This window comes from Kogia breviceps, chromosome 6 (genome assembly GCF_026419965.1).
Source record: "Kogia breviceps isolate mKogBre1 chromosome 6, mKogBre1 haplotype 1, whole genome shotgun sequence".
Lineage (NCBI taxonomy): Eukaryota > Metazoa > Chordata > Mammalia > Artiodactyla > Physeteridae > Kogia > Kogia breviceps.
Window position 1 is genome coordinate 144,930,642 of NC_081315.1, and position 12,440 is coordinate 144,943,081.

The following is a 12,440-nucleotide window of genomic DNA, read 5'->3' on the forward strand; positions in this document are numbered from 1 at the left end:
GGCAGGGACACAGTATCACAGCACCTGAACCAGAGCAGGTGCCCCCAAAACACCGTGGAACCAGTTCCCTGAAATGGCTCACGTGGCCAGTTACACTGCACCAGACAAACTGGAACAGCTGAGACAGCTGTGTCTCCCCTGCTGCGTCAATGCCCCGAACCCCCCATGACCACAAGCCACCGCGGCCTTCAGAGCATCCTGGCCTCCCCTTCACTTCCCCCTTCCCAGCCTCACAGAACCTCACCCCTGACCCTGGGACCCTGGGACCCTATGGGGTGAGGAGTTCTGGCCAGCACGGTTCCAATGGAACACTCCAGAAGACAGTGTCAGAAAGCTGCCTGGGGCCCTCAGAGGCAGCACCTGCTGGAGAAGGGTTAATTCTGTCAAATCTTGGCCCTTGAGTCCATGGCTTAACCTGCCGTGTGACCAAATGGCAGGTCCACACGAGGCACTTCAGTTCCAGGCCTGAGGGGAGGTTGGGGAAAAGCACGTGTGCAGCTGTTTGAGTTGCTGGCTGAAAAATACACACACATTTTAATGCAACAACTTTTTACTTGAAAGAAGGACTGACAGAAGCTCCGAGTATTCAGACCTGGCAGACATTTTCTTGAAAACGACAAAGTGAGCCTGTCCCTTCAAGGAAAACGGAGTGTTTGTGACCAGTAATAAAATTCAAGCTTTCATGCAAAGACTGGGATTTTGAAAAACCTTCATCCGCCACCATAAGCTCGCCAACTTACCAAACTAAAGACTTTTCCGCTGAGACTGATGGTGATATTCACAAAAGGGACACATTGATACATGACTGTCACCTCCATTGCTTGGTGATCCGTTATCTTCCAAATGCCCAGTGTGTGATGTCACAGGAACAAGCGTGGATAAGGACTGGTCCAGGCGCAGGACGGACAGATGGATTCCAATAAGACAGAAGTGAAAGTTCATCGATACGATTTCCGATTCCACGTTGCAACCAGCCCGAGAGGGACCACCGTGGCTTGTTGAGTTTGGGTGTCGTCACGAGGAAGAACGTCCGTGACCTGCAGATGTTATTAAACCTTCGTTTCTTTCCCAAACACGTAACCGTGTGAGTCTGGACTTCCCAGAGTCTCTCACATTTTCCAGCCAAGCCGTGGCCACAGTGGACGCTGACCTCTCTGCAGCCAGAGATTGGAGGAAAGGTGACGTGACGCCACTCTGCCTGCTTTGGAAAACATATTTTCCACGTAATTGTTACTTAGGTTACCACTGTAGTGAGGTTTATTGTTATTTTGAAGTAAATATTTCTTAAATCTTAGGTTTAATTTCTAATAAGGTAATCTAACAGGTCTTAATATGGGCAGCTAGAACCCACATAAACGAAAAGCTCTTTGGCATCTTCAATAATTTTGAAGAGGTGTTATTTATGGGGGTCCTGAGGCCCCGGTTGGAGAACTCAGCCCTGGGCTGTGCACGTGTGGGGACGGCCCGGCTGACGAGCTTTACTAGGAAATGCCAGATGGCTCCTCGGAACGGTTGCATCAGTTTATATGGCCACCGGCCGTGCCCGAGTCTTCGTTTCTTGACGTTCTCCCCATCTCACGAGTGTGAAATGCATGTTCGCATTGAATTTCATGTTTCCCCAATGCCTCCTGGAGCTGAGCACGCCTTCCCACTTTTATCGGCCTCAGAGCTTTTGCCCTATTCCTTTTTCATGTGAATTTTAAAATAATGACATCCATTTCAAAACAAAGAAGTGCAGTGTTACTGAGAGCAGAGTTGGGGTTACATTAATAAAATTATATTATAGTTTGGAGTTTCTGGGAGAATGCTAAGTCTCTCCACATGCTCAGATATTGTTTTAAATTTTCTTTTTTTTTGGATAGGTAAGAAGTGGATTTTTTGAGAGAGATACACATTCCATAGACAGAATGCAGTCTGTCTCAAAAGGTGAGAACAGCCTTGGGAGAAACTCACTCCACGGACAGAGTATGGGCCATCTCAGAAGGTGGGAAGCCTGTTTTACATTTTTCTATGAGACTGAATAGTTTTCTTCCTATAATCCTATACCTTTCTGCTTAAATTCACTTGTAGATATTCTGTAGCTTTGAATCCTAACTGGGAATTTTTCCATCCTCATATTTAACGGGTTTAAGGTAGTTTAAAATGCTCTTGGTCTTTTCTATACTTTGGTTTTCTGAGTACATAAAAATATTATCTGAAAATAAAGGTATTTTTAATTTCTTCATTTCGTCTCTTATCCTGCTTATTTTGTTTGTCTTAATGCATCAGCGATAGATGTCAAGGCAGCAAAATAATAATGGTGACAGAGAGCACCTCTGTCTGGTTCTTGATTTTTACCTGTCAGTGTTAACATGTTGTTTTGCTGAACCTTATCAAATATTTTAGCATTTACTGATATCGCCACTTTTCCTTCCTTAACGGGCCAGTGACTGTAGAAGACATTGGAAAGTGGCTAAAGACCCACTGTTTATGAAGGGCGCGACCTGGGCGGCTCTCAGCTGAGTTCCGCTGGACCCTAACCGGCTCTGTCCAGACCGAGGACAGGGCTGAGCTGATTCCACCGAGGACGCGGAGGGGGCGTTAATTACCAACTCTGATGGAGACAGCAGGGAAGAGAAAACAGACCCAACTACCTCTAAATACAAACGCAAAAAAGCAAAGTTACACGTTGTAACTGAGGCCTTGCAGTTGCTGAAATACTAATACTTCATGACCCCGATTCTAGGAACGCAAAGATGTTTAAGGTGAAGACTCAGCTGGGCGTGACCAGCCCGATGGGGTCGGTTGCCCGTCGGCTGAGTGAGCTCTCGTGCTGGTGCCTCGTCTAAGAGCTAGAAATTCGCCAGGGCGGCCCCCAAACACAGGCCTTCAACACGAGGCGCCTCCGGGCTCTGGGCCTCTGCGGTGGACGCGGGAGGCGCCGTGCACACCCCGCAGGGCACACCCAGCAGCTGCGGCTCGTGGGAATACCTGCAAGTTGGCACGGCGGGGCTCCAGCCCCGCTGCAGAGCCGGGTAAACGTTCCCCAGACACACCACCTCTTCAGTCCCAACGTGCAATGGTTTGAGTCCACGGCACGTGCTCTCCGAGGGGCTCCCTCCCGGTGGGCCGTCCTGCCCACCCGGCCCCGCCCTCCACGCTGCACAGGACACCCGGCCCCTCCCTCCAGCAGACGGGCAGCCACACCACCTGGCTCACCAGGGGTGCCCTGACACCAGCAGAGCCCTGGCTGCTGCCTGGCCGCCCTCAAGGGTCACTGGAGGTTCGGATGAGCTGCTGTCACACAGGGAGACTGCAGCAGCCTCCTGCGGGGCCCCGGCTTCCACTCCCCACCCCGCAGCCCCACAGAAACTCCCAGCACTCTGCTGAGCAATAGTCAGATGGGACTTTTCTACCCCGTAAGTCACCTGCCGCTAACCCACCCACCGTGTCTCCTCAGAACCCCATTGTGCAGCAGCAACTTGCTAGTTCAGGGGCGAACCAGACATTCCTTGTAAAACAGAGAGCAACGGAGGGTTCTGGCTCATGAGCCAGCTGCACGGGGGCGGAGCCACGGTGCACCCTGCGAGGGGGTCAAGGCGACAGGATGGGGACTCCCCCGGCGGTGCAGTGGTTAGGACTCCACGCTTCCACCGCAGGGGGCCCGGCTTTGATCCCTGGTCGGGGAACTGAGATCCCGCACGCCTCACGGCGCCCCCCCCCCCGCCCCCGCAAAAAAGGTGACAGGACGAAGCCCTCCACACTCCAGACAGACCGTGATGGGCTACTCTGTGCTTTGGACAACCAGGCCCTCGGACAGGTAGACGTGTATCTCAGCAAGAGTTTTAATGAATCCGGTTCTTCCCATACAGAGAAAAGCGCTACAGCCGTTAACTGAGACGTCTGTTCTTTGTGACTAGCTGTGACCTTTTACTGGGACCTGACTGCCACGTCTCCAACGAAGAGTCACATATAAAGAGGCCTCTTTCTCCCCACTTTTTTGGAAGAGCGTCCTCAGAGCTACGGAGAGGCGGCATCCCAGGCTACGTCCCCAGGGAGGCCCTGAACGAGACGTGGCCCCCAGCTCTCCTGTGGCGCCTTCTTCCAGCCACCAGGCCCGGATGAGACTCAGCAGGGACTCGGGGGTGGCGGGGCTCTGGAAGGGTTTTCCCACCGGCAGATCTTGCAGCACCGACGCTCCCACCCCCGGGCCCTCTCCCTCCCGGGGAGGCAGCTCCTGGACGGCTGCCGGCTACGCGTGCCCGTGCCCAGCCCGGCCCCTGCCCTGCCAGCACTTCCACAAGCTGCTGTTCCCTGGCTTCTCCACTCGCTCGCCTGCCTGGCCCCCGAGTGTCAGCTCCCCGAGGCTGGGCCTCGTCTCAGCCCCGCCGCATCCCTGGGCAGAGACGGTGGAACAGGGCAGGGTGTCCCCAGCGGGCAGGGTCACCGCTGTTATGAGCGCCGTCGGGACGCCCAGCGTCCCGGGGGGACAGATGAAAAGGCCGCCGAAGGCGGTGCGGGGGCCTCTGGGGTCGGCCCGGGTGTCCGAGGCTCTCGGGGCCGACGCAGCAGACCCAGGGAGGGGGACACACCTGCCCCCATGCCGCGTCCACCTGCCTCGTCTTGGAAGGGACCGCCTGCCGCCTCCCTCCAAGGCTGCCCCGTGACCTCCGCTTCCAGGCCGTGATGAAAATGACACGTTTACCGTCGACAGCCGCGCCGAGTACCGTCGACGGTGGCGGTTCTGGAGAGCAGACCCCGGGGGGCTCTTCCCGGGAGCTGCCCTGCAGCGAGCCCGGGGCCCGGCCGCGTGTCCGGGGGGCTTTAATGCCGGACCGAGGCTCTGGGGGCTCCCGGGCCCCTGGGAGGGAAGGCCCGGCCGGGAGCGGCGGCGGGGGGCCAGCGGGCGGCCTAGACCCCGGACTTGGCGATGATCTTCTCGAGCAGGCTCATCATGCGCTCCTGCAGCTGCAGGCCCTGCGCCTGCAGGAGGCTGTGCTGGTCCAGCCCGCGGCGCACCTCGCGGCACGTCTCCTCCAGGGCGCGGCTCAGCCGGCGCTGCTCCTCCAGCATCGTCTCCAGCAGCCGCAGCTTCTTCCTCTGCAAGTGGCCGCCCTGTCCCTTGCGTTTCTTCACGGGCCGCTCGTCCGACCTGCAAGGACAGCGCCGGCGTGTGGACGGCTGGCCACGGAGCCCGGGCCTGCCCGACCCTCCCGGCCGCCACCGGGCACGCGGGGAGCTGGGCCACCGTCCACGCACGTGAGGGCAGGGCCCTCCCACCGTGAAGGTGGGGGGCAGGCTTAAGAGGCGGGGGGACCCTGCCACGAGAGCATCCCCAAACCCGCTGAGCTGGGTGGGCATGCCCTGGGCTCTCTGCTCGGGGGTGGGCCATCCCGGGTCTAACCGGCTCCCACGGGTGGGCAGGGAGCCGCCAAACCCCACCAGGCCCCAAGGGCCTGCCCGTCCCCGAGCCCAGGCCCTCTGCTTCTGTGCAGAAGAATCGTGACCCCGCTGACCTCAGGGGCAGAGAGCAGAGCTCGGCCCCGAGAGGGAGGACAGCGCCACGTCCTGGTCCTGGTGCAACGCCCGGGTCAGCTGTCCGTGTGGGAACTGGGCTCAATCCATGTAAGCAACTGTCCATAAATCTCAGACTTCCCTGCAACTCGGCCTGGCCACCAGCAAAGGCATTTCTGTCTGGGGTCTTTGCTGAGAACGAACCGAGCAGCAGCCCCCCCGACTGGAGGGGCCCCCAGAGGTGCCCTCCTCACCCCACCCTACCCCCATCTGACAGACTTGAGACCGGGCTCAGGGGAGGCAGGGCCACCGCTCAAATCCACACTCTTCCCATTCTCTCCCTCCACTGGCCAACTCCTATTCACCCGTGAAAGCCCAGCCCAAACGTCACCTCCTCTGGCTGCCCGGCCCCCACACCACAGGGGTGTGTCTCCCGCACACCTGCCTGAGGGCATCTGGAGGCAGGGTCAGCGCACTCCCGGCAGGACGCCGTGGACGGCAGAGGGGCCGCGTCCCCCCACTGCAGCCAGGCTCCGAGCGCAGCCTGGAGGCTCAGCCTGGAGGCTCAGCCTGACTCCCCCTCGCCGGTGCTGAGAGACCAGCCGGCCCGGCCAGGCCGGGGAGAAGGGGACCCCAGGGCACGGTCTGCTGGGGGTAGGGGGAGCACGAGAGCCAGAAGCCGAGGGCAGGCGGGAGGGCTCGCCTCTAATCCCAGCCCTCCTTGGAGAAGGTCCTGATTTATCCCCATTTCACAGAGGGAGGCTGAGGCCCAGAGAGATCAAGGACTTTCCACACAGCTAAGCGGGGACAGAGCAGGAGATGCACCCAGTCTGTGGACACGACAGCCCAAGCTTCAGGAACCACCTGCCTTCCTATCTCTGGCCTCCCTGCCCCTGGGGGCTGGTGCACACCGCCTAGGCTTCCACGGCCGGCCCCGGGCCGGCAGAGGATGCCGCCGCCAGGACAGCCCCCACGCGGCCCTCGGCCCCTCTCCGGGGGGCGGGCACCCGGCCCCGCGGGTGTGGAGGCAAGAGAGGGAAGCACACACACTACCTGAACTTAAGGGGCAGTGAGCTGGAGGAGCTGCCGGAGCCATCGTCCTGGGAGCGGCCTTCGTAGGAGCACCGGTTATACGGTAAGTACAGAGGGGCGGACTTAGCAGACGGCGACAGGGACGCCTCGGTCTGGGACGTGGAGGGCCCCGGCTGCTGGCCGTCCGGCAGTTTGCCATCACAGGACTCGGGGACCTTGGCCAGAATCCTATCAATGGCTAGGTAATAGGGCCAGTCGGGCGGGACGGACTCGCTATCTGTCATGCATTTTAATTTCCTGAAACGAGAGACACAAGAGCCAAGGGTGAGAAACAGCTGCTCCGGGGCCTGCCTCGCCCGGCCCTCGGCGGAGGGGCACTCGGGGGCCTCCGGACCTGGGGGAGCCACGCGGCAGCCAGGCCTCCCCAGAAAAATCGGCCAGGCCCCAGGGCCAGGGTGACATGGGACTCAGCAAGAAGTCAGGCTCGGGACCTACACCGCCTTGGATGTTGGAAAGGATGCACGTGCCCCAGGGTGCGTGCCGGGACCTTGGGCTCATTCGTCCTCTCTCTGCTTTTCTGGAATTTCTAAACTCTCTGCAACGAACAAATACTGCTTTTTAATAAGTTAGCCGGCAAGAATCAAATATATGGTATAATACCAACACGGGAATAAAATGTAATATAATGTGTAATGCAAACATAAAATACGGTAATAGAACAAACGTGCTTTTCTAAAGAGGACGCCCTGGGGAGCAAGAAGCTCGGAAGGTAAGAGCACAGGCCTCAGTGTCCAGCACATCTGAGTCTGTCTCTCATCTCCAGCGCTTTGCTGTGTGACCATCAGCAGGTCCATTAACCTCTCTGAGCCTCCATTTTCACATCAGTAAAATGGGGATGATCAAAGTAAGCTCCTCACGTGGCCGTCACTCCCGGGAAGATTTAAGAAGACAACGCCCGGTGCCTGGCAAACAGCAAGCTGTCAGATATCATTCTCCGCTGAAGGTACCAGCAGGACCGGGGCTGGGCCGGACGGGGTCCCTTCCCACGCTGCCTGGCATCCCCCACCCCCACTCGGCCCCAGGCCCAGGGTCTGCACAGCACAGCTCTGCCCACTGTGGGCCTGAGCCCATCCGAGGCCCCGCATCCTGTCCCCCACCCCTGCAGACAGAACCTGAAGGTCCCTGGGCCTTGGCTGTCCCCTGGGAGGTGAGGGACGGGGAGGGGCGGCCACAAGACAGCTGGGCAGCACCGGCCAGGCCAGGAAAGAGGCCACAGGGTCTCCCGGGCCCCCGTGTTCCTGCCCCTCGCCCTTCCCGTGGTGGGAAGGCCGTTGAGCAACAGAGCACCCCAGGGCCAGATGGCCTCTGTCTCCGACAAGGGGCTCCCTGCCAGGGTGTGGCCGCCCGTCACACGGGTCACTGGAGATAACGAGCTGAGCGCCTGAAAGAGTCGCCCCCCGCGGAGGTGTGCGGCTCTGGGCGCTGGGCAGCAGGCAGAGGCGGGCCAGGCAGGACGTGCCCTCGGGCAGCGCCCAGCAAGCAGAGCGTCCTCAGCAGGAAGCAAGGGGCAGGCCACGTGGGGACGAGCAGGCCGCTCCGTCTTCCTGACCACGGACCGCTGTCCATCCCGCGGAGGGCAGCACGGACTTGGGCACGGCGGGTGGTCGATGGTGCCCAGGGCCCAGCCACCACCCGGGCTCCCCGCCAGGCCCTCCGCAGGTGCCCCCCAGCCCTTGCTCTGTCAACTCAAGCCGGCCCACTCCTCGGAGAAATGAGGAAAGGCCCGCCCGGCGCGGGGAGCCCCTGAACGGTGTGCCAACGAAACACCCCCCACGGAACCGGGTCACCCACAGGCTTCCTTAACCAGCATTTTTTTTTTCTTTTTCCCGGTTGCACTGAGCGACTTGCGGCATCCTAGTGCCGCAACCGGGGATCGAACCCGGGCCGCGACAGTGAGAGCGCGGAGTCCTAACCGCCGGACTGCCCGCGCACTCCCCCCACAATCTTAATATATAAAAAGCTGTCTCGGGACTCCCCTGGCGGTTAGGACTCCGCGCTCTCACTGCCGAGGGCCCAGGTTCAATCCCCGGTTGGGGAACTGAGATCCCGCAAGCCCTGCGGTGTGGCCAAAAATAATAAAAATACAAGTAAATAAATAAACAAGGATTGTTAAAAAAAAAAAAAAAAAAAGCTGTCGTGAAAAAATAACTAAAGTCTCTGCTGTGGGAGGCTCTGGGTGGCGGGGGGAGAGAGAAAGAACCAGTCATGCAGCCAAAGCGTTGGCCTGTGAGGGGCTGTGTGGCCTTGGGCAAGTCCCTCTCCTGCTCTGGGCCTCGGTTTCCCCCTCGGTGAACGGGAGCTGACAGATACCGCGGCGTGCAAGTGCTTCCTAAACTGTGAAGTGCTGTCTGCGAGGGGCCCTCTCAGCCACACCCTCATCTCCTGTGGCCTCTGGGGCCCACATCCCTCTTCCAGGAACCGAACACAATCCCTCCCCTGGGACTCTGAAGAAGCTTTCAGGATAAATAATGAATGACCCGGCTAGACACCAGTCAGGGCCCTGGAGCTATGGAGTCAGACAGGAGCCCCGCAAGACAGCCTGCGTCACCTCCGCAGCTCCCTCCTCACGGGCGGCTGGAATCTGACAGACTTCACCTAAGCGGCTCGGATGCCTTTGGACCCCAGCAGCCGCCTGTTTTCCGCCCCGGAGCCTGGCTGGGGGCCAAGCTGGGAGTCAGAAATGCGCCTTCGGATGGGCCAGGCTCAGGGCCTCCAAGGGCCAGAAAAAGTTAAGTGGATGCATCTGAAACAGCCTCTGGTTGCCCCGGGCCCTGGGGAGCCCCTGCACGGCCCCAGGCTCCAGACGGGCCGGGAGCGCCAGGCCAGGAGGGGTGAGGTCTCTCCGTGCTTGTTCGAGGTGGGCGGGGGAGTCAGGGTGAGGGCCTTCTCTCCCACGGGGCGGCTCAAGGTGCCCGAGGCCAACCTGCAGGGCCCCGTCCACACCCAGCTCTGTGCCCCTGCCCACGGCGGCCACTAGGAGGGCCAGAAGGTGGCCTTGGGCTGGGACCACCTGGGTCCCTGCACAGCCCCCTAGACGGCACCTTCCCCCCCCACCCCCGCACACTGACAGGCTCTCGGGGGCTGCCCAGGCCACCCCCAGGGCCCGTGCTCTCGGTGCCACTCTCCCCCTAGAGCCCAGCTTCTGCTTGACCTTCACCTGCCCTGACCCACTCCATACCTCTGACCTTTGCCATCTCTGTGACCCTCTCCTCACCGTGACACCCTGCAGATAGGCCTGGCCTCACACTCCACGGTGCTGGGCACGTGGGGCCATAGGGTTCCGTCCCGGACGCCAGGGCCGCCCCTGCCGGAGCCGCGTGCTCAGCCCTGACCGGGCTCCTCCCACGGCAGCCAGGGCGGGGGGCCTCCTCCCGGGAGCGGACCCTCCGGGGCATTCCGGGCTTCCGCGGGAGCCCTCCACGCACGCCCCCCGGCCCCGAGGCCAGCGCCGCGCTGTGCTCACAGCAGGCTCAGAGGATGCCGAAGATGACAGAGCGGCAGGACAGGCCGGCTCGCGGGCCTGGCGGCTGAGCCTCCTCCGGCCTCGGTTTCCCGCCCACATGGCAGCACCTGCTACCCTGCGGAGCAGAGCCAGGCCTGGGGGGCCGAGTGGGAGTCGCCCGCGGGCCTGGGGGTGGTGCCCTGGCCGAGGCCCGGGGAGCCGGGGTCAGCCCCAGCCCGGCCCTCCTGTGCCTCGGTTCCCCCCTCCCCTCCCCCACGGCTTCTGCAGGTCCCCTCTCGCTTACACAAAGCCAGGACCCCCCCGCCCCCTTCCCGACGCAGCTCTGGGGACGTCCCGGCCGGGGCCGGGTGGGGGGGGGGGCGGTGTCCCTGTGCGGACCGCCTGCCCGGAGAGCCTGGGGCGCCCTGGGGCTCCGTGGTGGCGAGAGCGGTGCCCGCGGGCCTACCTGTACTGGAAGGTCATGTTGGTGATCTTGATCTTGATCTCCTCGCCCAGCCGGCGCTCGCCGGTCATCTCCAGCAGCTTGCTGGCCATCTTCTCGTACACCTTGGCATTGCGCTTGGTCTGCTTCAGCTCGTCGAAGAACTCCTCCCAGACGAGCATGAGGCCGCGCATCTCCGCGTCCGTCCAGTTGCGGGCCCGCCGGTGCTTCTCCGTCTGCGGGGACACGAGGTAGCCGGGCACCTCGGCCGCCGCCATGCCGGGGGCACCTGCGGGGTTAAAGAGCGCGCTCGGGCCGGGCCGCGTGGGGCCTGCGCACCACGGCGGCGGGAGCCCCGCTCCTGGAAGGCAGCTCCTCGCTCAAAATGGGGCCTACATCTGACAGGCAGGAATTTAGTTAAAAGCTTTTAAACGGGAAACGTCATTTTGATGTCACGTTTCCATAGCAACAGGGCAACTGCATAAGCTACAACAACAGAAACCTTTTAACTGAAAGCGCAGGAATCAGGGCTGCCCTGACGGGCCATCAATATTGCAGTGAGCGTGCCAGACCCCAAACTGGCGGCCCAGGCTCCCGGCCCTGCCCCGCGCCTCGGCCCTGTGGCCAGGCTGGCCGGCCCGGGCCCCCGAACGAGGCACCTCCGCTGGGCAGACCGGGCTCTTGAGAGGTGGGGTCCAGGCGCCGCAGCCCCCGCCTCTGCCCCGCCCCGCCTCACACAGGCGGGGACCCAGGGGGGGCCCAGGGTGAGGGACTGGGGTGCAACCGGATGAGGAGACGCGGGCAAACGAAGAGGGAGACCCAGAGGAGGAGAGATGGCAGACAGAGGGGTGGGAGGGGCAGAGACAGACAGACGGGGAGACGGACACAGGAACACACTCTCGGGGACCCACGGAGACACACGTGTGCGCCAATGCCCACCCACCTGCGTGCCCTGCGCACAGCCACCCTCCGGCCGACACGCTCACACTTACGGTACAGACGCCACCACCACCAGGCTGCGCGGGGGCTGGGCTCCAGCCCCGAGCAGACCCGTGGCCCGGCCGCTGTCCGCCCGCTCCCCTCCTCGCAGGCGGGATGCCTGCGGGCCTGGGTGACACGTGGGGTGGGCCGAGGAGCCGGCACAGTGCTTGAGGCCAGAGCGCAGCTGGGAGCGGGTGGTGTGGATCCCTCACACCGTGGGCAGCCCCGCTGCAGCCCTGACCGCCCTGCATCAATCAGCACCATCCACACCCAGACCCGCCGGGTCCACTTGACGGGGCGGGCTGCTCCCGTACCCCAGGACCCCACAGGAAGCAGCCTGGGGAAGGCTTGCTGAATAAAGGAATGAACAAACGAAGGACCGACCTCAAGCAACTCCCCTCCCTTCCCGGCAGCTTGCCTAGACGTCACCTTGAGACTTACTAGCAAACTCTTATTCATTCTTCAAAGCCCTGTTCTGGCATCAGCCCCTCTCTGAAGTCTTCCTATTCAATACCCTTTGGTCCTTCCTCCCTTTTTCCCTCCTGCAAATTGGACCTTCCTTGAGCCAGCCGTTTATTTTCTGCCTCCCAGCTTTGTGACGCTTGCTGAGGTGACAGCAGTTAAGCATTCGAGCATTCTCTGATGGCCGGGCGCTGTTCTAAGTGCCGTATGTCTGGTAGGTACGCCTGTGTCTTCTACTTTGATCCTCACGGCACTCTTGGTGAGGGAGGCTGGCACTGCTGTTATTCCCATTTTCCAGATGAACAGCCTGAGGGACAAAGGTGAGGTCACGCTGTGGTCAAGGAGCCAAGCTGGGCTCTGAACCCAGGCGGGCTGGCTCGGGGCTGGGTTTGATTTGTGGTGTGCGGCGGCCGCACGGCTCCCCGTGGAGGACACCGTCACGCCTCCTCTGCCCACGGTCCTGGGCAAATGCCCCTGCTGCGTCCGGGCTCTCCTGGGAGGCCCCCCAACACTGACCTTGGACAAAGC

At 61.3% G+C, this 12,440-nt stretch overlaps 1 protein-coding gene across 2 annotated transcripts; it reads right to left on the reverse strand.

The window, feature by feature from the left end:
• Positions 1 to 3,806: 3,806 nt before the first annotated feature.
• On the reverse strand, positions 3,807 to 12,004 carry MSANTD1 (Myb/SANT DNA binding domain containing 1). Of its 2 annotated transcripts, XM_059066060.2 has the most exons (4): positions 11,462 to 12,004; positions 10,494 to 10,758; positions 6,547 to 6,822; positions 3,807 to 5,131 (listed from the first exon to the last, which is right to left on the reverse strand). In XM_059066060.2, exons 1-4 carry the CDS (start codon positions 11,907 to 11,909, stop codon positions 4,891 to 4,893), a joined length of 1,230 nt encoding a protein of 409 aa, XP_058922043.1. In that variant the 5' UTR covers positions 11,910 to 12,004; the 3' UTR covers positions 3,807 to 4,890. The 2 variants fall into 2 exon arrangements, with proteins under 2 accessions (XP_058922043.1, XP_058922041.1); XM_059066058.2 differs by lacking the exon at positions 11,462 to 12,004 and having other exon boundaries at positions 10,494 to 11,217.
• Positions 12,005 to 12,440: the final 436 nt, after the last annotated feature.